Genomic DNA, 23466 nt, shown 5'->3' on the forward strand with positions numbered 1-23466 from the left:
ATGGAAGTGTGTAGCCAGCATTCCTCAGCCTCTCATGTCTGCAGCCAAGCCATTTGAGAAAACAATTCCCCGTGTGTTTTTCCTGCTTTTTGAGTCTTTCTGTGCCCAGAGCTTTACTGGAGTAACTGGACCACAGCTGCTGCCATTCCAAGTGAAACACTCTGGTTTAGGTTTGAAAGAAGTAGGTTTTGGGAGCAATAAAAATCCCTGGTAAAATAGCCAGAACCATCATGAACTCAGGACTAGGAAGAAGGGGTCAATGAAGACATGTAAGAATAGAGCTCTGGTTTTAATGTTGCCTGGGAGTTGATGGCATTTCCATCTGGACACTGTACCCAGTGCTGTTCCAGGTAATCCCTGCCTAGTACTGCTGTTCTTGCTGTAGCTGAAAAGATTAAGAAATTAATTTAGAAATATCATTTGTTGAGTCTATTTACCTCATATATGTGACAGCAGTTTGGGAAATGTGATCAGTGCTGTGGTTTATTGAGTACTCAGGGGAAGAATTCAGCAGGAGAGCTAATCCTAAGTGAGCAACAGTGGAAGTAAGAGGAGAGAAAAGGTGAATGTGTTTAATGGAATTGTTCTCTGACTTGTCCTAAAACCCCTTCTGAAATGCCAGAAACTCCATTTATTTACTTTTCCAAATGAGGCTGGGCTCTCTTCTCTGAAACTGTAGTGTCTCAAAGCAGAGTTCAACACTCCAGAATCACTGCAGGAGCTGAAGGATGGGGCTTTTTCCCCGCTGCATTTGCTGGTCTTGTGCTATGTAAATATAAGTAGGAGTGTTGTATAACAGAAGGACTGTCTGAATCCAGAGATCCAAGAAAAAACCTACCCCATATCAGATACCTGTTTTAAAATCTCTCCTCTCCTTTGCTGATGTGGCTTGGGCATGTCTGTAGTACAGTTATAGGGACACTCTTTGGGGTCAATATGTGCTGTTTCTAATCTTAGTATTTCATGCAAATTCTCTTCTCCTTCAGCAGTTTACACCTTGTCCCACAGTGCATCTGCCTGTACCATTGTGCATGACCACTTGCTTTTGTTTCTTTGTTTAAGGGCTTTCATAAGTGTCTCTCTGAAGCTCTGTAGCTTACCATGATGATCCTACACATGCTCTGCACAAACTGAGGTGCCTAACTTATGATCCAGAGTCTTCTGAAGAGCCAGCTTGTGAAAGCAGGTGAGGTCCTTGGAGAGAAAACATGCTCTGCTGAATGTGGAAGAATGAACTGTTGGAAGTGCCCACTCTGTCTGGTGACCCCATTGGAGTCTGGAGAATGGACATCTCTGAGGTGCTGGCAGGGCTGATGCAAATCTGAACTGATTCTGGTGCTTCCTCCTGCCCTCCAGTCCTCACAGTGTTCCTGGAAAGCCAATGGATGATCAGGACAATGATTTCAAAGAGTTGTGGGTGAATATTTTGAGTGGGGCAAAGAAAAAGGCTGGGGATGCTGAGGCAACAAAGAGGGTTCAGAACAGGCCAAAGAGCACCACAACACGAAGCAAATTAAGAAGAGGCAAAGCTGCTGCTAAGAGCCAAATCCATCATCACTTACCAGCAGTGAAGGAGAAAAACTTCCTTCAAAATTTGGGTCCAAAGGAGCAAACGTTGGTACACGAAGAAGATGGTGATGTTTCAGCCTGTAGTGGTGAGACTGCACAGGGAGATGGAGCAAGAAGCCCCCTCCCTGCCAGCCAGCTGAGCACAGGCACCACTGAGTGTAGTCAGAGGTCTCTGACAGGTAAGTGACCTGAAGCTGTTCAAACAGAAGATAGGCAAGGACTGGAAGGACTCTGTAGCTCAGTGAAGGTTTTGAGAAATCCATCCAGAGGGAATGCAGTAGCACTGTTGGAAGGCTTGTACCTTACACAGGTTTAACCTAGCAGTGTGTTCTGTGCTGCAGGCAGATGTCCCTCAGTAAGGTGAAGCCTTGGTACACAGTGATTTGTTGGCCAGTGATTATTTACTGTTTTTTTGCAGTATCAGAGCTGAGAAAAGTCCTCTCAGATCATCCAGAGTATATTGTGGTGCTTTTTCACTTAGTGCTGCGTTGTGTGGTGACATATTGTCACTGGATGTTGTCAAGGGCAAAAAGCATGAATGAGTTAAGAAAGGTGTAGGATTAAGTCATAAAGGATTAGTCCTTCAGTGCTGTTACACATGATGGCCAGAATGCAGTCACCAGTGATGGAAGTCCCTAAACTGATAAATTGTGTCAGTCAGGAATGGGACATTGTGTGGTGGAAATGCTGGGAGAGAAGGGCTGTGGGACTGCCTTCCATGTCCCTGCTGGAGACCCTGCAAGGCTTCCTTAATATTCCTGCCTATAAAACAGGTACAAAGGTCTCTATATACCCCTGTAGCACAGAACCCAAGAGTTGTTACTGTGGCTACACAAATTGTTCACTTCTCCAAGAATGGCTGTTGCAGAACTGAGCCTGGCCCAGGCTGCTGTCGGGGAAGGGCCTCCCAGCAGCTCTCAGTGTGTGTCTAAAACTGCCTGGTAAAACTGGTGTTTTCTCCCTCTCTAGTAAATGCTCCAAGTGGCTGTTCCCAGACTACCTTGCCCTTCCTTCCTGCTACTCCTCCAGGACTCTGCTCCTCACCCACCCCCAAGGTGCGGGTGGCAGAGCTGGTGGTGGAGAGAATGCAGCAGTTCAAGAGGGTGGCACCCGAGCAGCTGAAGCACAGCTCGGATGGGAGCGTGCCAAAGGCTGCAGCCAGCTGGGATTTCCCTGCCAGGAGCCAGGAGCAGAAGCCTCCTGAGGATGGTATGTGTCTCCTCTTGGCTCTGGTGTGTGCCTGGTGAGAATGGTTGCCTCAGGAGCAGTCCTGGATCCCAGGGCTTTGTTCCTTGCTGGCCTCATGGCATGCTGTGCAAATCACTCCAGATCCCTGAGAAAACTCTGTTAAAGGGTTATCCATACTTTTTTCCCAGCTCTTCTCTAAGGCTGAATTAACCTCATGTAAATTCTTGAGGAAAAATTGTCTTTCTGGAAACAGGATGAAATTCCAATAGGATCAGTGAACTTGGTCATTCTTCCCTTGGGACAGTGTTAGGCAGCTCTTAGGTAGCTCCATCTTTGGTACCTCTCCAAGCACTCTCTAAGGGGGTATGTTCTGTGTTGATAAATGGAATTCACAGCAAATTTACTCTGGTTGGCTCTTTATAGAGCAAGTCCCTGTTGACTCTGTATGGACCTGAAAATCTGTGTTATTTGATGTATAAAATTCCCTTTTCTCCCCAGAAACTTCACCCAAAGCTGTTCCTTCATTGTCCCTGACATGTGATGCACTGTGAGTGAATTGTCACCTCCTCCTCCTGGGCTAGTCCAGTCTTGGAGTGTTGGAAAGGAGCAGGTTGTACCTTTCCAGGTGGAGATCAGGTGTGAAGATGCAAGGGAAATATTGCAGTGAATTTTTGTGTGTCTGGTTTAATAAGATAATTATGACAAATGTACCAGTTTCTTGGTACAGTCTTGGAGTTCAATCTTGGAGTGTTGGAAAGGAGCAGGTTGTACCTTTCCTGGTGGAGATCAGGTGTGAAGATGCAAGAGAAATACTGCAATGAATTTTTGTGTGTCTAGTTTAATAATGACAAGTGTACCAGTTTCTCATCTTCCATACAGGATTTAGTTTTCCATCTTACATCATCTCTGCCTTCTTTGCCAGATACCCAGCATCTCCCATCCATGGAACACGACAGTGCTCTGGCTTTGGCTCTTCAGCAGGAATCCAAGGAGGAAGCCCTGGCAAGCCTGGAGGATGCAGGCTTGTTCTTCTGTCAGATCTGCCAGAAGGATCTCACAGCCATGAACAGCCTGCGGCGAGAGCAGCACGTCAACAGGTCAGACAGCAGCAGGACCCCCCTGTCCCTCCATCCAGCCCCCAGAGACTCCTCACTCAGCTCAGCCAGGAGAGAAAGTGGGAGCAGGGATTCTGCATTAGGGTCTTTACCTTTAGGGCTTGAATTAAGGAGTCATTTTGGTGTGAAAGCAGAGGCTGATTGCTCTGTCCTGCAGGGCTTCTGCATGTGTGTGGCCAGGCCAGATCTGCTTTCATTAGCAGTGTGGCAGAGGAGCTGCCATTGTAAAAGAACTTGGTGGTCTTAAAGGTCCTTTCCAACCTTAGTGATTCCATTAGTAATGACTCCCTAATGCAAATTTTGAGATCTGCTGATTTCAGCCAACAAAGTTGTGTTTGCTGTGTTTGGCTAAAATTCATCTAAGGACATCTGGTATGTCACTAAATCTGAGGTGTTTGCTGAGGGAAATGTGATGCTACTCAGAGATGACTCAATTGAAGTTACTGCCCTTCATTTAACAATTTCCTTAGTGGTAAAAATCAAACACAATCTATTATGTACAGGCAACTCTCTGGAAATTGAAACTGTGCTTTTCCGTTAACAAAGTATCAAACACATTTGAATGACTGTAAATTCTTAATTCAAGCCCTTCCAGATAGCAGGAGTGATGTAAATTGTCCAGTCCTGCATCATGTTACTGACTGGCTCCCATTGATCAGGCTTGTTTGCACCTGCAGCTTTCTAGGTGTTACTGTTCTTTCTGTTTTCAGACAATTTGTGCTGCTTGAGAGGACGAAAGCTATAAAACAGTGAGAGTGCTAGATATGTTTTTTGGAAAGTCAGGCTTTCTGAACTATTCACATGTAATCATGTGTTGAGATTACAAGGTTATATTAGACAGGTTTTTTTTTATAGCAGCCTTCATCCCAAGAGGGAAGCTGTAGATGGACAGATGCACTGACTCACCAGTAATCATCAGTGCTGAGTGGTCTCTAGCACAGCCCTGTGTATCATTACCTAACCAGGGAGTGACTTTTGTTATAGGTCCTGCAGATCCAGGATTTTATATCCTGAATCTCTTTGGAAAGAGCAGGAAAAGAACAAGTGCAAATTTTTACATAGTTTTGCCCTGCCAGATGTTTGAAGTTCATCATGCTGCACTCTGGAGCATGGTGTCAATTCAGCTGCTCCTTTTCTGTTAACAGGGGTTTATAAATGAGCTGGAATGTTAAAATGAGTGCAGGAAGAGGGATTAGGTGATGGACACACATGAAGTGTGTTGTTTGGAGAGGCTATGGTCTCCTTATTCCAAGAGATGTTCAAGGCAGGGCTGGAGTAACCTGTTCTAGTGGAAGGTGTCCCTGTCTGTGCAGGGATATGCATCAAGATGTCCTTTAAGGTCCCTTTCACCCCAAACCATGTGGGATTTTATGATTCTAAGGTTATTCACTGCGCTTGCCTTTGAGCAATATGTTTTTGATGTGCCTCTGAGACCATTATCTCCATGTAACTGTTCCATGTGTTCATCACAGCAGTGGGCACATAGTTGTTGTTTCTTTAGTGGATGTTCATGGCTGATATTAGAAGTGATTGTGCTTTCTATTAATAATGTCAGTATTAATGTTAATATATTCATGGCTTCAGTCTTAGCATGGACCCTTGAAAGTCTCCATAAGTAAGCTTTGCCACTGTCTCCCAGGTGTCTGGATGAGATGGAAGAAGCACAGGTGTCATCCTGCAGCAAACCAGTGGTCCCTGAGTGTCCCATCTGTGGGAAGCAGTTCCAAACCCCACAGAGCCGAGTCAGTCACCTGAAACGCTGTGCTGTGGAGATGGATGTGCCTCCCAACCTGCTGCTTCAGGCAGTGCACCTGCAGGTGGCCACTCTTGGTGATGCAGCTCTTCAGTGTCCCAGGTAAGCTGGTAGGGGGAAAAAAAAGATGCTGATTGCTTCCTTTGGGCTGAGAGGTGTTGGAGGTCAGGAAGAGCAGTAGATGCAAGGCTGACTCACAGTCTGGGTGAACCCTGAGCCCAGAGCAAGTCAAGTAGAGCCATGACCCAGTGAGGAGGATGTGGCAGTCAGTTGGAGAAATCATCTGAACTTCTCTCAGAAGAGGTCAGGTGGTGGATGACTTTAAAAGCCAGCAGGCATGAGCTAAATGGGGAGTAAATAACCTTCCAGTGGTTTGTCAGAATGATTTGTGCTCTGTGAGGCAATTGCTCAGTGAAGCTGAATGGGTGTGTTTGAGCTTATTGAGTGAACCACAGAATATGAGTATGGAGCCTTCCCTGACATCTGTGGTGCCAGTGCCTCAGCTCCTCAGTTCCTGGCTGTCCTGGAAGCATCCTTTCATCCTGAGCCAAAGAGGAAGCAGATGTGATGTTTTGGAATGTGCTTGGTACAGAGCTGCTCGCTTGAATTTGAGCAGAATCCTCAGAGTGCACTAAGTGGTGCCTGAGTGAGTTTGTGGAGGGGCTCATAAGTCCTCTTGTGCCAAGGAAGGACCATTGCTTGTTCCCTATGCAAGCACAGAGGTGGGAAAGCATTTTCTGGTGATCTGGTTTTCTCCCTGCTTCAACTTGTTTGTTCCCCTTTGGTAGAAAAAGTCATTCAAGGCAGAGATAGCAGATGCTTACATCCCAAAATAAGACTTCTGTAAATTGCTCCAAACTCCATGAATGATAAATCCTTTGCTCTCTGCTAGGAAAGAAAGTACTGAATGGTTTTTATTATGCTTGACATGGGAATCTCTCTGAGCAAATGGAACAGCTGCTCTGGAGTACTCAGTGATTGTTGTCTCTGATCCAGCCACATTAACTGGGGCTTCCTGCTGCATTCTTGAATTTCAGCAATCAGCCCAGCAGGGCAAAGCGGAAAGGCTCCTCCAACGAGGACTTGAGGAAAACACAGAAGAGGGCCAGAATGGAGCCTAAGGATGAAGATTTGCAGGTTGCTATGGCAATGTCACGCTCTCTGTTGGAGCAAGAAAAGCAGGAACAAGCAAAATCAGTTACAAATGTGAAAGCAGTGGCTGCTTTCCCAATCAAATGGAAGCCAGGATCAGGTATGTGTTACAGCAAGTTAGTGTCTGAGGCTGTGGTATTGCAGGAGTAATGGGGCTGCTCTCCACCAAAACTTCCTTGCTGGATACAGGAGGGATGACAGCCCTGTTTCTGGTTTGTTTCAGCTGTCAGAGCTTCAGCAGTATGCAGTATCCAGATGCAGTCAAGAATGACAGCAGGATGTCCATGGGTTTCAGGAATCCTGTGCTTTTTTTCACTGATTTGTTCTTTTGAATCTGTAAAATAGTCTTAAGCTGTTGTTTCTTGTAAACTGTGGAAGTGAGGAGAAATAATATTAAAATATGATTGTTATTTCTCCTGTAGTAGATTCTCTTCCTGTTCCTCCTGCTGCAGTCTGGATTGCTGCAGCTTTTTCAGGATTATCTCATATAATTTTGTCCTTTCTGCAGTGCCATGTGTGTCCAGTACATGCTGCTGAGCAGGACCTCACCATTCCAGAGTGCAGAAGGGTTTAGACAGGCCTTTGGGGAGAGGGGAGAGGGTTGAGAGCTGTCCAGAGAGGAGACTTCACTCTTCACAACCCTGCTCCTGCCCATAGGAGCTCCCAGTTGGATTTGGGGCTGAGCATTAGTAAGGCAAAGGTAGTGAGACACAGCATTTCCAAATGGAAGCTGCCCTGTGTTTGTGTGAGCTGTGGTTTGATATCATCCATGACCAGAAACAAGAAAAGGACCGACCCTTCATGGGTGTGTTGGAGGAGTTAATTTCTCCTGTAAGGGCCATGTGAGGTTTTGGACTACCTAAATAATCTTAGAGTTGTGTTCCCATGCCTTTTGCTTATCACTGACTACAGCACTGAAGAAGCTGCTGTGTTGATCTCCTCTGCCCTGTGTGTTCAGCTGTTTTCTTACTTGGGTTCCTTTTCTTTTTAAAGAGAAAAAAAGGCGTAAGAAAGGCACCAATGCCCCTCCACCTCTGCTGCTCCAGGACCCGGAGAAGGTTCACAAGAGGATCCAGGAGAGAGTAGCCATGATGCTGACAGAAGAGGTGGAATTCTCTCCCACCCCCCAGCTGCCCATTAGTAGGATTCTAGAGGATGAATCTGGAAAAGCAGCCTGGCTCATGCCATTGTGCAAAGCCAGTAAATGCTTTTTGTGGAACATCAGTGCTCTGACAGGACCCTGTGACCCTGAATCATTCTACACTGCAGCCTTATCCCCTCCAATTGAACCCTGGAAGCCTGTGCAGGTGGGGCTCTGTTGTCCTTGCAGTGATATGTGTGTGCCCTAGTTCTTGATACTTGCCCTGTATCCCTTCTGTTTCCTGATTTGGAATGTAAACCAGTGATCCCCTCTCTGTGCACACTCACTGCCCGTGACCTGTTCTCCCCTGGTCTTAACCCAGTAAGGTTTGAGGATCTTGAACTTTCATTTTTGCCTTTTGGAGAGGAGAACAAGGTTCATGTTACCGTGGCTTTTGAGCTTTCAGAAAGTAAAATGGATGGGAACAGAGAGTACTGAGTAAAGGGATCCCATCCTGCTCATTGTGCCATTCGTTTGTCCATATTTACAGCAGCTTGGCTCTTGTTTTTGTTGGCACTTGGCACTTCTTTCTGGTCATTTTTAGTGTGAGCTTTGCCCATCTTGCACTCAAAAAGGACTGGGGAGAAAAATTTTAAACTGAAATCTGATATTTGCTAGCACAGAGAAGGTGGGAGTGCCTGGAGTTGTGCAGCAAAGCATTTGCACTCAGGCTTCCCTGTGCATCCTCCTGCTGCATGTGAGCTTGGTCCAGGTCTCAGTTCCACTCTTTCATTTTGGTTCCACCTGGATCTGCCTCTTCCAGTGCTCTGTATTATTATAAAAAGTGCCCACAGAAACAGACAAAGCTCTTTCAATCTCTTTTCTCCAAGAAGGATAACACTTCTCTTTCTTCCCTCTTTCTTCTCTTGAAGAAGTGTTTGGTGCTCAAAACACCTGTTCAAAATCTGCTGTGCATATTTAGGTGATTTATTTAATACTTCTTCCCTAGTCAAAGCCCAATGTTTCTCTGGCTTGTTGCAGGTTGAGGCTGGAGAGGAGGGACTCAATTCTAGGAAGTTTTGACCTTTCATTCAAGCCAGAAACTGCCAGAGAAGTTTAAAAATAAAAAGCAGGAAGGTCTTTAAAATCATGGCAAGAGTGTGTTTTTCCTCTGATTCTTTCCATTCACAGAAATGGCTGAACTATTTTTACTTAGAAATAAATGAGCAAAATAATTTTTTGGGAAACAAAGACCAAACCTGGAAAATACCCACTCCAAGGTGTAAGTTTGATTTAGTTACATGTAAAATAAAAAAATGCAAAAGCATTTCAGAACTCAGAACAGAAGCACCTGGAGAGCTTCAGCTGTGACTTTTGCCAGGAACTCCAGCTATAATTAAATATTTAGATGTTGAATTGGGAGCATTTCCCCCATCCTTTCTCTCTGCTTGGCAGCTGCCTGCACAGACATGGTTTCCTGGAGAAACCAACTTTTCTGCATTTTCCATGGTAGTTTTCTTTCTTCTGTTGAGAGCTGCCTTATCTCTGGAGAGTCCTTCATAGAACTGCAGAGAGCTGATCCTCAGAATCCCCTGTACCTGGGCAATGCTCTGTGATCCTTCAGAGATGTTTCAGGAGTATGAGGTAGACACTATACTCTGAGCTTTGCAAATACATGAAAAAAGACCTAATTTATTGGTATCTTTTTTTCCTCCTACCTTGATCAGAATAAGCCAGAGAACCTTCAGCCATCAGTGGGATCTCCTCAGCCAAAAGTATCCCAGCAAACTCAGCCTGACCTCAGTTCTCAGGAACCCACTTGCACAAAGGTTGGAGGCCAAACTTCTGATGAATCCAGGCCAGGCTCTGAAGGTGATGGGCAGCTTCTATCCCCAAGCCAGGACATTCAGACCCTGCAGGACCTGGTGGACTTGGCCAGGGAGGGACTCACCCTTACTCAGTGGAACCTTGACACTGGCCATGTTCAGACAGCAGAGCAGCCAGGTGAGTTCTGGCAGCTTTGTGAGCCCTGCCCCTGGTTCCTTCAGCTACACAGAGCTGGGCTGTGGCTGGGCTGAGTCAGAGAGACACAGCAGCACCCACAGGTTGTTGGTTTTGATCCAAGAGGTGATATTGTGGGGGCACATTTTCCTGCAATGAGATGTAGATACAATCAACCTGATATTTCTGAAATGATTGATAAATCCCAGCTTTTAAGACAATTCCTGGACAGCAGATACTAAATTTTATTTTAAAATTAAAGAAATCAAAGTATTTTCTGCCAGGAGGGAGCCTGGATGTGTTCAAGAGCTGGAACAAAATCTTCATTCCTGCTTATCTTGGGCATACAAGAGAGCTGGAGAGGGACTTTTCACAAGGACATATAGGACATGGGGGCTTCAAACTGAAGGAGGTTATATTTAAATTAGATACTGGGAAGAAATTTTTCCCTAGGAGGATGCTGAGGCCCTGGCACAGGGTGCCCAGAGCAGCTGTGGCTGCCCCTGGATCCCTGCAAGTGTCCAAGGCCAGGTTGGACGGGGCTTGGAGCAATCTGGAATGGTGGAAGGTGTCCCTGCCCATGGCAGGGGTGGGACTGGATGGGCTTTAAAGTCCCTTCCAACCCAAACTAGTCTGTGATTTCATGATTCTACCTGGACAGCCTTTCTGTTCTGTGCACTGTCTTTTCAGGTCTTGAGGCAGTTGGATGAGAGATGCACAAGGGGGATGATTTTGTGTTGGACATCGATTACACAAACATGGAGTTTATCTGTGCCTACTCAGGGTTGAAAAAATACAACACCTGGAATTCCTCTGTGGGCAGCTCTCTAATGTCCCCAGTCACAGTTTCATGTGGTGCACAACTGCACATTTTGAGGGCAGTGGTACCCCTTAAAGTGCTCTGGCTCTTCAGCAGAATCTATTGTGTCTCCTGTTCGTCTGTGAAAGAGAAAATGGTTCCTAAGCTCACCTGTCTGCATCTGCTCTTGGATATAATACTCCTCATTTCCCCTGCTCCTCTGCAGCAAATGGTCCCTGGCCCTTTAATGTAAATAAATAACAGTGAAATGGTGCTTAGGTACCCTCAGCCTGTCCCAACCCAGAGCCAAACCCTGCAAAAAGGCATGAGGGAGAGGCTGAGCCTTCAGCCCAGCCAGCCTGGTCACAGCAGCTGTCACAGCAAGGATCCTCTTAGGAGTTCTTAGATCATTCTGTCTCACAAGGAAGTTGTATGTGATTTGTGATGTGCATTTTCTTCCCTGAGGAGAAGAAGTGACTTCCAGTGATCCTCCACTTAGTGGCTTTGTGCCCCCATCCAAGAAGAAGAGCCTCCTCAGGAGCAGCAGTAAAAGAGTAAGGATAATCTTTGTTTCCCCACTCTTTATATATTAATCTATAACAATTAAAAACTGTTGCCTTTGTGCAATTCAAAGGAGTGTGGAATATCTCCCATTTCTATCTGTGGAAACAAAGTGGTGCTTAAGGTTCACAGTGACTTGAGAATTCCTCATAGGCACAGGTGAGATCAGCACACCTGGGGTGTTCCACGAGAGCCTGGGGATTTTTCAGTACTTGTCCTGCCTGATGAGAGATGATTTAAATGCCAGGGAACAGAAGGCCAGGCTGTGTAGGTTAGGGAGCTGGAGCACTGAGAGTGTTTGGGGGTAGGAAGCAGGGATGCAGCTGCAGAATGTTATGCAGTACTTTGCTTTAATGCCCAGGTTATCCAGGAGAAAACTGGCAGCAGCCCAGGAGAGACAGAGCTGCTGCTGCTGCTCCCTCTGGGCTCACACACCCAGCTCTGGCTGGTTCTGAGTGGAGCTCTTTCCTCCCCCCACCATGTCCTGTAGTGGGAGGGGGAATTATTGCAAGGACTGCTTGACTTGTACTAGATCCTGGCATAAAGGCCTGGTAGATGATGGAGTGTGGTGAGGGCCGTGGAAGATGAGAAGGGTTTGCTGCTAATTGAGCTTTTAAAGGGTTTGTTGTAGAAAACCCTCAGCTGTGGGAACACAGAGGATCTAGTTGGAAAATCAGTGTGTGCTCTATGGTGACTGAGTGAGAAACACAGCCTAGAAAGTCACAGATGATTTTTTTATCAAGCCTGTGGTGTTCTGTAGATGTCATCTTATCCCACATGCACCAAAGGATGTGTAATTTTCCATGAATGTATAATCAGTTTTATTCAATTGAAGTCCATACAAAGTAAAACTAATTCATTTTCTTACCAAGGTCATCCACTTTATCTGATGAAACTTACTATCTTTTGTTTGATAATAAATAATCATGCCCTGAAAGGAAGTACATTTTGGTGCTGGATAAATTGTGATGCTCTACAATATACTTTCATATTGTGCTTAAAGGATTAAGATACTTCTAAAAGGAGACAATTCCTTGAGGTGAGAATTGGTATTCAGCTTGAAGATCCCAGCTACTTGGTACAGAAACTCTAGATATTCTTTGGGAGTATTAAAAAAATTAATCCTTAGCAGGAAAAGGCCTTGTTTTGTTTTTCTATTAAACAGAAATAGAGGCCTTTAGCAATACAGAAACTGTTCTCACACTGTTGTTGAAACTCAGTTGCTCCCAGCAAAACAAGTGTGGCCATTTTTTCAGAGTCTGCTTGTTTCCATTATAGTTTTCCTGAGCCAGTGAGGTGTTGTGGAAGAGCTGGATTGCCAGTGGGAGAGATTTGTGCTTTATATGAGCACAAAGAGTGTAACCATGTAGAGGAAATGCACTCATTGCATTGCTAACAGGTCCTCTGCTGAAGACCCTTGGTCACATCAGTGGGGTCCAGTCTCAGTGGCCCCCTCAGCAGGAGAGTGTTCTGGTGTGTTCTCCAGCACACAGCCCATACCTGCTCAGAGCTGCCTTCTGGCCAGTTTCTTTGCCTTGCACAGAGAATGGAGCAACCAGGAGGTTTCTGGCCTTGTTTAATTTCCCCATTCCTGATTGATAATTTTAGGACCAGCAGGAAAGCTGTTCTGGGCTCGCTGCCTGGAATGTCACATCTGGAGCCTGTGTTTGCTGGCAGCCCCAGAGCAGCCTCACAGGTATCCCACCTGCCAAGAATAAGAAAACAAGAGGAGTCAGATTAGTTTCCAGACTGAGTTTCCTGCCTTCCCTTTGGAGATCAGTCCACAGCACTGCCACAACATGCAGAATGTTCCCTAGCCCACCTATGAAGGCTGGGAGAAGTGTTCTGGTGTGTGCTGCTCATTCCTGCTGGCTGGAGCAAGTTGAGAGATTGGCTCTCCACAGCCCACTGCTAATTTAGAAACCTGCTAAGAAAATGAAGAGCTGTGTTGTTCCAGGTGGAACTGCACGTCCTCCAGATGTTCCCTGGAATAAAACTTGCAGTAGGTTTGAAAAGCACAAGGTCAGTGATTAGGGTGTTAACTGTAAACTGCTTTTCACGTGCAGTTAGGCAGTTTCTCATTCCAGCTGTGATCTGAGAGTGTTTCACACCTCTCTGAAGCTCTCCGGGGCCATCTCCCGAGCTGCAGCACTAGGAGAGATCTGAGTCTTCAGGAGATTGCCTGGCAGCAGCTCCAGAGGAGCTGTCTTGCCATCCTTGCTGTCTATGGCAGCATACCCCAAGCCTGACCTTACAGTCACCATAACCAGCCACAGGTAAATCAGCCCTCCCCAGAATTCTAGCCAGGGGTTCTGGAATGGTAATAAAAGTTGAGTTTTCTTTTTTAAAATGGAGTGGAATTTACCAAAGAGGTTTCAGTAGCATGCTCATAAATTCCTTTGAACATTAGTTTTATTCTGTGGGGGCCCCTTTGTTGCAGAGCTGCTCTTCTCAGCTGTCATTGCCAGACAGTAAAAAGAGAGAAGAAAGGCTCATTACCCCTTCCTGAGTCATCCTCTTATCCTGATTGTAGTGAATTGAGTTCAAGTCTGTTGATGTGGAAGTTACAGTTTGCTAAAATTGTGGTGGCAGGCAGTAGATCAGGAGGCCAGCTATAGGCTGTGGCTAGACCACAGCAGGAAATGTGTGGTGAGATCTGAGGGTGATAATGTGCTGTGACACAAGTACAGCAGAATACAACACAACTGCCCTTTCTCCACAATGGGCAGGCTGTGAAAAAGTAGAGGAAAACAGAGCAGGAATGTCTGTTAGACTTGTGTGCTTGTCCTGTGGAAGACCTGAGGTTCATAAAGCTGATGATTGCCTTCAGGAGGCAGAGCTGGTATGTCCAGGCTGCTGATAAGCTGGATCACAACCTTCTTATTTTTCTGAGAAAGTGTTTGTCATCTGTAACCTAACACCTGTCTTTGTGTTCCTTCTTGTGTCCTAGTCCTCTCTCGGGCTGCTGGCTCAAGATTTTGGTGCCATGGTCAACAACCCCCACCTGAGTGATGTCCAGTTCCAGGTGGACAGTGGGGAGGTCCTCTATGCCCACCTGTTCGTGCTGTACGCGCGGTGCCCGGCGGCGGCTCAGGCTGTGAGTGCTGCTGGCTCCTGCTCAGGAGAGCCCAGACTGCCCCATCCCACAGCCAGCCAGTGCCCCAAACCAGCACACAACGCTGCTGGCCTAAATGGCAACGCCTCAGGAACTGCAGTGGTGTTTCAGCTTAGGAAACCAGAATAAATCCTGACAAAGTGGTGAAAGATGTGCTGCTTTATCCTGTTCAGGGAGGCTGTGGGGAGTCAAGGATCCTTGCATTCCACCCATGAGCAATGAAGGATGTGGTGTTGTGAGGTTTTTAGGATGAGGTGAGAGATGAGAATTTGACTTTATGTTTTCAGAAGGTTGATTTATTATTTTATGATATTATATTAAAAGAAATTATATACTAAAACTATACCAAAGAAAGAGAAAGGATACAGGCAGACGGTTAAACAAGAATGATAATGAAAGCTCGTGACTGACTCCTCAGAGTCTGACACAGCTGGCTGTGATTGGTCATTAATTAAAAACAATTCACATGGAACTAATCAAAGATGTGCCTGTTTGTAAACGATCTCCAGACCACACTACCAAACAATCAGAAAATTATTGTTCACATTTCTTTCCTGAGGCTTCTCAGGAGAAAAATCCTAGCAAAGGGATTTTTCAAAAAATATAATAACAGAAGGAAGCTTTCAAATTACTTCTTGCCCTTGCATTTTTGTCCCTGTGTAAGCACAGACTGCCTTGTCCGTCTTGGTGTGTCCTGCCTGTCACCCAGGCTGGGAAGTGTGAGCAGGGAATAGAAAGTTTCTGGGAAGTACTTTAAAATAATCTACACAGAGGCTTTGTCACTCTTGCTTTGGAGGTACGTGCACTGACTGTGCTTTTTGCAAGATTAGTGAGGGAGTTTTTATGTTCCCAGAGCATGTTAGGCTGAATAGTGCCCAGCCTGCTCCTGTGCTGCTTCCAGGTAAATTCAAAACACCTGATGAAGCTCATACAGAGAGGTGTAGATGGAAATTGGGCTGGGAAGTAATTTGATTGCAAAACTAAGTGGAGAACTCCAAGACCACCTTTTATACATGTGACTAAGGCAAGTAGTTAAAGTTAACAGCCACAGAGTCAGGAAGGACATGGCCTGTTCCACAGGGAGCTCTGTGTAACTGCCCCACTTTGGCATCCTGGTCCCAGGGCTGGGCACGAGTGCAGGGAAGGAGCTGATGGGAACAATTCAGGTGTTGTGTTGCTTTATTAGCAAACAGACTTTGCTTTCTCTGCCCCAGGTGCACAGCGAGGGGCTGCTGGTGGAGGAGGATGGGGCTGCGCCGACGCGCCGGGCGCTGCTGAGCGATGTGTCAGCCCAGGCCGTGGCTGCCTTCCTGCGCTACCTCTATGCTGCTGACACCAACTTCCCTGCTGGGCTGCGGCCCCAGCTGCAGGCTCTGGCTGCCAGGTGTGTACCCTGAATATGTCTTGGAACCCCTCAGACTTTCAGCCACACAGACCCCAGTTTGAGATCTTCTGTCATTGATATAGTTTATGAAAAATCTTTTACTTAAGAATTTTCCTTTCTTGAGAGCTGAGAAGCCTCAGGAACAACGGTAAACAATTCTTATCTGCTGTTGTGGAATGCCACGGGAAAATCTCTGATTGACCCTGTCGGACTGTTTCCAGTTGAGAGCTTATCACAATTCACCTGTTCGGCCCGTCTCGGGCTGAGAAGACTTCAGTTTACACATTCTTTGCTATTCTTAGGATAGCTTTAGTAGTGAAATCTCTAGCTTTATTCTTTTAGTATAGTTTTTATATCTTATATATCATATCATAATAAATCAAGCCTTCTGATGCATAGAGTCAACTGTCTTGTCTCTTCCCTCCTCCTGAGACCCCCAAAAAACCATTGTAATAATCTTCCGTTGCAGTTTTAGGGGCTTACAAATTCCGTGGTCCTTTGCTACATCTTAAATGGAACTTGCCCATAAGGACATCCTGCCCTCAGCTGAAAAACTGTGTGAGAGTTTCTGTGTTCAGTGTATGCTCAGCAGACTGTGGCTGAGTTTTGTCTCAGGATGTCTATTGGCAGCTGATGTTGAAGATGATGAGCACAACTTCTGTTATGTGATTCTCACTTCATCAGAACAACACTTGTAGAATGTATTGAATGCTCAGGCTTTAATGTGTTGTGTCAGCCGTGCTCTCTGTCGTGGTCCTAGGCATGCTCTAAGAGCTTGAAATAGGAGCAGTTGCTGAGATATGGGTGGGACACGGTTGGGGCTTGCCAAATATATATACAGAGGTGCCCTGTCACTCAGAAAAGCCAGGAATCTTGCATATGGCAGATATTATCCAGCCCCAGCCATTCCATGGGACTTTCCCATTGCCAAGGGGATTTAATGTAGTCAGTCTCAAACACAGAAAAGGAAGAATGTGCTTTATACTTTCATGTGAGTGACACCTGGAAAAGGGTATTTGGAATTTTAGGAGTACACTGGATCTTGTACATCTTAGGAAACTCAACTCAACATCCTCATGTATATTCCTTACAAAGTTCACAAAAGTGATCTGACAGCCAAATGGTGAAGAAATACTGGAGGAGGAAATTCTAATGTTACTATTGTATCCCTGCAGGTTTGGTGTGAGGGAACTGATGGCAGAGTGTGAAAGCAGCACTGGAGAGAGCCAGGTGTCCTCTGGAGTGGATTCAGAAGATGATCTTATCTCTGTGAGGGATGATGAAGAGTGTGAGGACAGAGCTGAGAACTTCCAAGACCTCTTGAAGTCAATGTGGGTGGGTGAAGATGAGGAAGAAGTAGCTATGCTGAGCCCTGAGTGCCAGAAGGAGGATGACAGTGAGGTGGGAGAACAAGAGCTGGAGGAAATCTATGAGTTTGCTGCAACTCAGAGAAAGATGGCTCAGGGTGAAAGAGAGGTGAGCGAGGGAACAGACTGCAGCATCTGCAGTGACACCGAGGCAGTTCAAGGTACAAACCAGCAAACTGAGCAGGAAGAGGTAAAGAGACCTGAATCTGCTTCAGTAAGCAACAGCCTCGAAGATCTGAGGGATGGCAACGGTGTGGAAAGATCTAAATGTGACTTGTCCGCACAAGAAGAGAAGATGCAGAATATAAATAGGTGCAAGAGCATGAATGATCCACAGACCTCTATTGCGCCTCACCACACTGAACCTCAGAAATGGGAGGGAACTTCCCATGGTGCTAATGAAGGAGGGGCTCTTGGGGGACGTGAGGATGTGAAGGATTCCAGGTCACCTCAGGTCTCACATGACAAGGCAGATCACTGTGAAGAGCAGTTTCCTGGTTTCCAGGGTGATGCTGATATAAATGACAGCTATGAACATTTGTTTTCTGCCTCTCAGGGGTATCACTGTGAGCCTTCCCCGGTGAAAGAAGTTACCAAAGAATCAGGAAAATCCCCTAGTAAAAAACATGTTGGTCTTAATGATTCAGTTGTGTTCAGCAAGTCACAAAAAGTTTGCTCTCCATGTAAGAATGGATTTTGTAGAGTCCAACTCCCCAGCCTTATGTGTCCCTTTTTCCTGCTCTTGGCTCTTCACCTGCATCTCCAAAATCAGAGGCAAAGTTTGCCAGGGAACGTGTGTCAACACCAAAGCAAAACAAAAAGGAAAAGTCATTCCCATCTTGTGAAATACACTCCCAGAAAGCCAAGGAGCTGGGTGCTGCATCAAAAAATGAGATCACAGTTTCTCCAGCAGAGCTCCCTCACAGTGAATCAAACAAGCAGACACATGTCCCAGTGTTGTCATCACCAGGCAGGACTCAGGATGCTGCAGCTCAGGGGATCAAGGAGGGTTATGTTATTGTTTTATCTTCTGATGATGATGAAATGGAGTTACAACAAGGCAAGAAGTTGCCAGAGTCTGACTCTGCTCTGAAGGAAATGGAGGTCCCTGGGCATCTGAAGTGTACAGACATGGAACAAGGTCCTGAGATACCAAAACCTGACCATAACTCATCAGTCCCTGATACAGAGCAGAGATCAGCCCAGGTCTCATGTGGCAATACAGACACACTGTGTGTAAGGGGTGATGTAAAGGTGTTCCCTGAATTTCCTCTCAGCAGACAAACAGGTGCTTGTACAGAGATCAAACAGAGTCCAAACCTGAGCCCTGGGAAGAGGCTTAGTAATGAAATGTCTCCAGGCACAGACAGCTCCTGGCTTGTGCCAGGAACACCAGTTCTGAGCAAAAGCAGAAGCTTCTCAACACAGACTCTGGTCACAAGTATTAATTCTTTAAAAGGTCCAGGATCTAAACTCAGCACAAAGAACTTAGCAGCAGGTAATAGTAACCATGAAATGGCTGGAAATTTAATAAAAGTTCATGAAACAACATTGTCAGACAAACATTTGCCTATGGAGAACTTGGCCAGTGGAAGGAGCCCACCCAGTAGCCCAGCAGCAGAATCCTTTTCCAAGAACCCCCTTCCAGTTTCTCCAGTAGATCCAGTTCTCCTCTCCCCTGGCCACACCAACAGGGAAGGCAAATGTGCCAATATCTCAGCTTTACCCACCCTGGTGCCTCTGTGCCAGGAGCAGCCACTGGAAGATAAAATCAACATCAGTGTGGTTGAGCTGGAGGACAGTGACAGGGAAGTAAGTCTGCCTTCTCTGGGTAGCAGTGTCCTGCTGTGTGAGGAGCCCCCACTCCCTGTTGATGACTGCTGGCATGTTGGGTATCTGTCCCCAGCCAGAGGTGACAGCCATGGCTCCAGCCAGGTCAGCCATGCAAAGGCCAGCAAGGCCAGCAGCCCCAGCCCTGGCTCTTGGCAGGAGCAGGGGGAGAGCCCAGTCCAGGTGCAGGGAATTCAGGGCAGCACCCCTCTCCAAGGAAGTCCTGCTGGCAGGAGAACAACTTTGCACTGCCCTGAGAAGAGCCCTATTGAGCCATGTTCATCAGTGGGCAGCAGAGCCAGTTACCTGGACTCCAAAATCTGGGATGACTGGAATGGAGAAGAGAAGGAAGATGAACTTCCAGAAATTCTTCCTTTGTCTCAGAGGTTGGCAGCTGCAGCAGGGGCCTGTCAGACAGATCCTGTCAAGACTCCTGGTGAGAGCTTGTATTGATACTAGATATATTGGTTAGACTAGGTTAGACTGCTTTTATTTTAGTGATTATCTTACCTGTGATGCACTTGACACACTGAAAGGGTCTTTGGGCTTTCTGAAACAAAGCAGTTGGCAGGGCCAGGCACAAAGAAGATGCAGGCATTTGCTGTGAGAAAGAGCCTGTCCAAATGTGGGATTCCTGGAGTGTTTCACTGTCACCAGTCCTTTGGTAGTAACAGTACTCCTTGCAGAAGCTGTGGGTTCATGGATAGAGAAAAAACAACCAAAGCAGAACAAAACACAGGCCTGCTTGCCAGTGGATTGATGTAACTGATGTTACAGTATCTAATTAAATAATTATGCCATACTAAATGATTAGTTTAAGGGATGGTTAGAACACGATGTGTGAGACTGGCTGTGCTTCACAGTATCAGTAAACTGGTATCATTAAATCAGTATCTAACTCCAGACCCCAGTAGCTTGATTTGCTCCGTTTTTTTATGCATCAAGACTCTGTTAGGAAATATGCTTCCTGGGAGAAGGACGACTGCACAGAATTCAGTAAACATGGTTTTAATGCTTTCTCAATGTCGCCTGTTCTGACAAAGCCCTGAATAGCCTAATTTTCAGATGTGACAAATGTCCCAGTTTAAACTGTTTTCTGATGTAAAGTCGATGAAAACCAAGTATCCCGATTAAGGGGGGTAAAAAAGTGCTGACTGTTCTATCCAATATGAAGCTGAGTAATAACTAAAGCTTATAAGGAAGTATTAAACAATTATTAGATAATACTGGATTTCTGCCACTAAGAGCAGAAGTTACCAGCCATTTTTAAGTCCTTTCTGTACTGATTCTCATCACAGTAATTTCATTCTGCTGCAGAACCTTCCTGTCAGGAGAACAGGTCCCCCAGCACTCCAGTGACACCCATGCCAGCTTATTCCATCATGGAGACCCCGCAGCTGAAGAAGGAGCTAAGCAGGTGAGCATTATGTCCCCCAGGATGGCTCTTTACAAGAGGTACCTGCTGGCAGGCAGTGTGAAAGAAGGGGAGCCATGGTGAAGCTCCAGCCAGGGCTTCCTGAGGTCACATCACACTTTTCCAGCTGCACTTCCTGGCCTGAGCCTCTTGCTGAGCTGTGACAATGGAAGGTGCCACATTACTGTAACCTAAACTCCCACCTTCTCTTTCAGGTTCGGTGTCCGTGCTCTCCCAAAGCGCCAGATGGTGTTGAAGCTGAAGGAGATATTCCAGTACACTCACCAGGATGGGGACTCTGACTTTGAGGATGAAATCTCCTATTCCCAGCCCCTCCCCCAGAAGTCCCCGAGGCAGCCGAAGGCAGGCCGGGCTGCGAGGGCTGTGAGCAAGAGGAAGCAGAGTGTCAAGGCTGATGGTGCATCCCATGGAACAGGCTGTGCCGCACCCAAGGACAGAACTAAAGTGACACATCGCCCAGGAGGAGCCAAAGAGCAGGAAAGGCCAGCTGTGTCCCTGGCAGCTGATGGCGAGGAGCTCCCAGCATCCCAGGAGTCAGCACGTTCCTCAGTGGATGGAAGTGACATCTCCTTTGGTTCACAGAGGTGAGGCAGTGAAATCCTACACAAAACACTCAGGGGTGCAGGACAGGGATGAGGTAGGAATGAGGCAAACAGAGGTGACTGTCCCTGGGTCCTACAGTTGCCCTGCCACCTCCTTGAGTGTGTCATGTGGTCTCCTACAAAAGAAACAGGCTTTGGATTTTCAGTCTAATTCCCACTGAACTGTTCTCAGAACATAAAAGAGCTGCTTATGAGCAAGGCCCAAATCTGATATGCCTGGTCTGCAGGTGACTGACATGGAGCACTCCATGCTGCCTGAGAACCTGCAGCTGGAGTTGAGAGAGGACAGCACAGCACCCCTTGGCATTACCTGCCAGGAGGGAAGGGCCAGGAGCCAGAAATTCCATACAGCTCTGGGCTGGGTGAGTTGGACCAGCGCTGTCCTGGCTGGGATGGGAAGTTTGCAGAAGCCCTGTCATGTTCTGCCTCATTCATTTTGTGGGTCCTGGTAATGCACGGTCTGTGATCCCACAGAGAGAAGTCATAGGGCTTCACCATCAGGGATTTGGGGAGCTCTGGTCCTGTCCTTGTTAGCCTGTTCTTTCCTTGACCTCTGGTCTGTTTCATCCTGCTTTTAGTTCCTTTGTGAATGGATTTGAAACCTGTGCTTTTACATCTGAGGAGGAGGAAGAGGAATTTCCAGCATCTCAAGCAGCAGCTCGGGAAGAGGAGAAGCTGGAGGCAGTCAGGTGCTACATCCGCTCAAACACGGCCCTGTACAACAGGATTCTCTTCTATGAACCCATCGAGCTGGCTGATCTGCACGCAGAGCTCAAACAGAATGGCATTAAAATTTCCAAGGCAAAGCTGCTGGACTTTCTGGATTCTCAGTGCATCACATCTACCATGGCCAGAGCCAGGAAAGAGCAGGAGCAGAAAAGGAAGGAGAGCAGAAAACAGAGAAGGCGATACCGAGTGAAGCCCACCCCTCCCCTCTGAAACTCCTGCATGTGGATTGCTGCCAAGCTGGAGAGCCCCATTCCCAGTTCCCAGCTGGTGCTCTGGCAGCAGGCGATGGGTGGAGCACTGCTGCTCCTCGTGGCCTGATTCCAGGTGACATCCAGGAGAACGGAGCTGCACTCCCATTGCCGCTGCACTCCCATTGCCGGCCCAAACGCCCCATGGCTGCCCTGCCTTCAGCACACTGCTCACCTGCAACCTCTTTTCACACTGTTGGACTCTTGTGCCTTTTCTCTCCATTTTTCCAGTAGATCTTTGGTCCCCAACTTCTCTTCGTGCTGGTGTTTCCCTCGGTGCCAGGACCTGTTCCCTGGATTTGGGCTAAGAAATGCTTTACCCTTCACGCTCCAGGATTCAATCAACTCTGTCTAGCACTGCCTGTTGACACTCCTGTGACTTCCATCTTCACTTCTTCAGCACAGTTTGCACTGCTGATTTTTAAGGCAGGGAATGCTGTGGAAATAGATAAAAGGCTTTTTTTCTTGCTTCACTTGGCAATCTCTACTAAAACTCCTAAATCTGTGGTTTTTCTAATGGTTGCATAACAGGGCAGGGGTTTGTTCTGTTCCCTTTGTGACACCTTCCAAAAGTGCCCCTGATACCCTATGTCATGGGAAAGCCCCCAGCAGAGATGTCTTGAAGAAAATATTAAGCAGTTTTGAGCACTGGAACTCTTCAGCACTTCTCACAGCTTGAGCAAAACCCACTGCCTGGATTAGTCCCATTGCCAGACTGGACTGGTCCCAGTTGTAAAGTGTCTGGGACTCCTGGAGAAGTCTTGGACCCTAAATTGTTGTATTTTATATATTGAATATTTACCTTCATAACAACTTTCTGACTTCTGTCTGTTCTGGCAGTTTTGAGTGTGCAAAGGCTCCCTGAAAAACAGGGACAGAACACAAAAAGAGGTCAGAGTTCTAGAGATCTTTGTATATATCGGACATAATTTTTTTTTTATATAGAATTTGATTTTGATTTATATTATATGCAATAAACAATTTAAATCCTGTCCATTCTTATATGGAACAGTAAACAAACACAGGATTGTGTAGAAAACATGAACTTTATTGAACTAGACTACTCTTTCCATCTTCAGTTATGGGGTGAGAACATGACTGGGAAGCCTATGCCTAAAAAAACTAAACTTGAACTCACAAACTTCAACTGGGAGTGGAGAAGACTTGGGGGGTTTTCCTAATAGCAAACGGGTTCCTAACACCTGTTGGCAGGAATGCCCCAGTGCCCAGGCTCAGCCAGGCCAACAGCTCCACACTTACAGTGCCAGTGTTTCTATATGGAAAGGATAAATCCAAGAGCAGTCCTTCCTGCTGGTTTGCTTTCCATATCTTTCCAGTATAAAATTTCTTCTGGAGGATTTTATGTCAGATGTCTAATGGAACACAAAGTGTCTGGGAGAGGTGATGCAGCCTTTGGCAGAACCATCCCTGTGATTACCTGGGGAGGATGTGGACTCCAAATCCCTGCAAACCTTCAAGGCTGGGTTGGACAGGGCTTGGAGCCACCTGGGATAGTGGAAAGTGTCCCTGCCCATGG

General features: G+C 46.5%; 1 protein-coding gene across 1 annotated transcript in view; it reads left to right on the top strand.

Annotated features, from left to right (window-relative positions):
• SLX4 (SLX4 structure-specific endonuclease subunit) overlaps positions 1-22921 on the top strand; it is a 28420-nt gene extending 5499 nt beyond the window's left edge. Inside the window, 15 exon segments of the mRNA XM_018916129.3 lie at positions 1063-1748; positions 2539-2778; positions 3680-3854; positions 5512-5727; positions 6663-6877; positions 7771-8084; positions 9586-9862; positions 11124-11212; positions 14170-14316; positions 15549-15718; positions 16894-17783; positions 17786-19351; positions 20233-20332; positions 20545-20934; positions 21531-22921. Coding sequence (XP_018771674.2) covers positions 1382-1748; positions 2539-2778; positions 3680-3854; positions 5512-5727; positions 6663-6877; positions 7771-8084; positions 9586-9862; positions 11124-11212; positions 14170-14316; positions 15549-15718; positions 16894-17783; positions 17786-19351; positions 20233-20332; positions 20545-20934; positions 21531-21891 — 5517 coding nt within the window. The 5' untranslated portion in view covers positions 1063-1381 and the 3' untranslated portion in view covers positions 21892-22921.
• Positions 22922-23466: the final 545 nt, after the last annotated feature.

Source organism: Serinus canaria, chromosome 14, assembly GCF_022539315.1.
Source record: "Serinus canaria isolate serCan28SL12 chromosome 14, serCan2020, whole genome shotgun sequence".
Classification (NCBI taxonomy): domain Eukaryota; kingdom Metazoa; phylum Chordata; class Aves; order Passeriformes; family Fringillidae; genus Serinus; species Serinus canaria.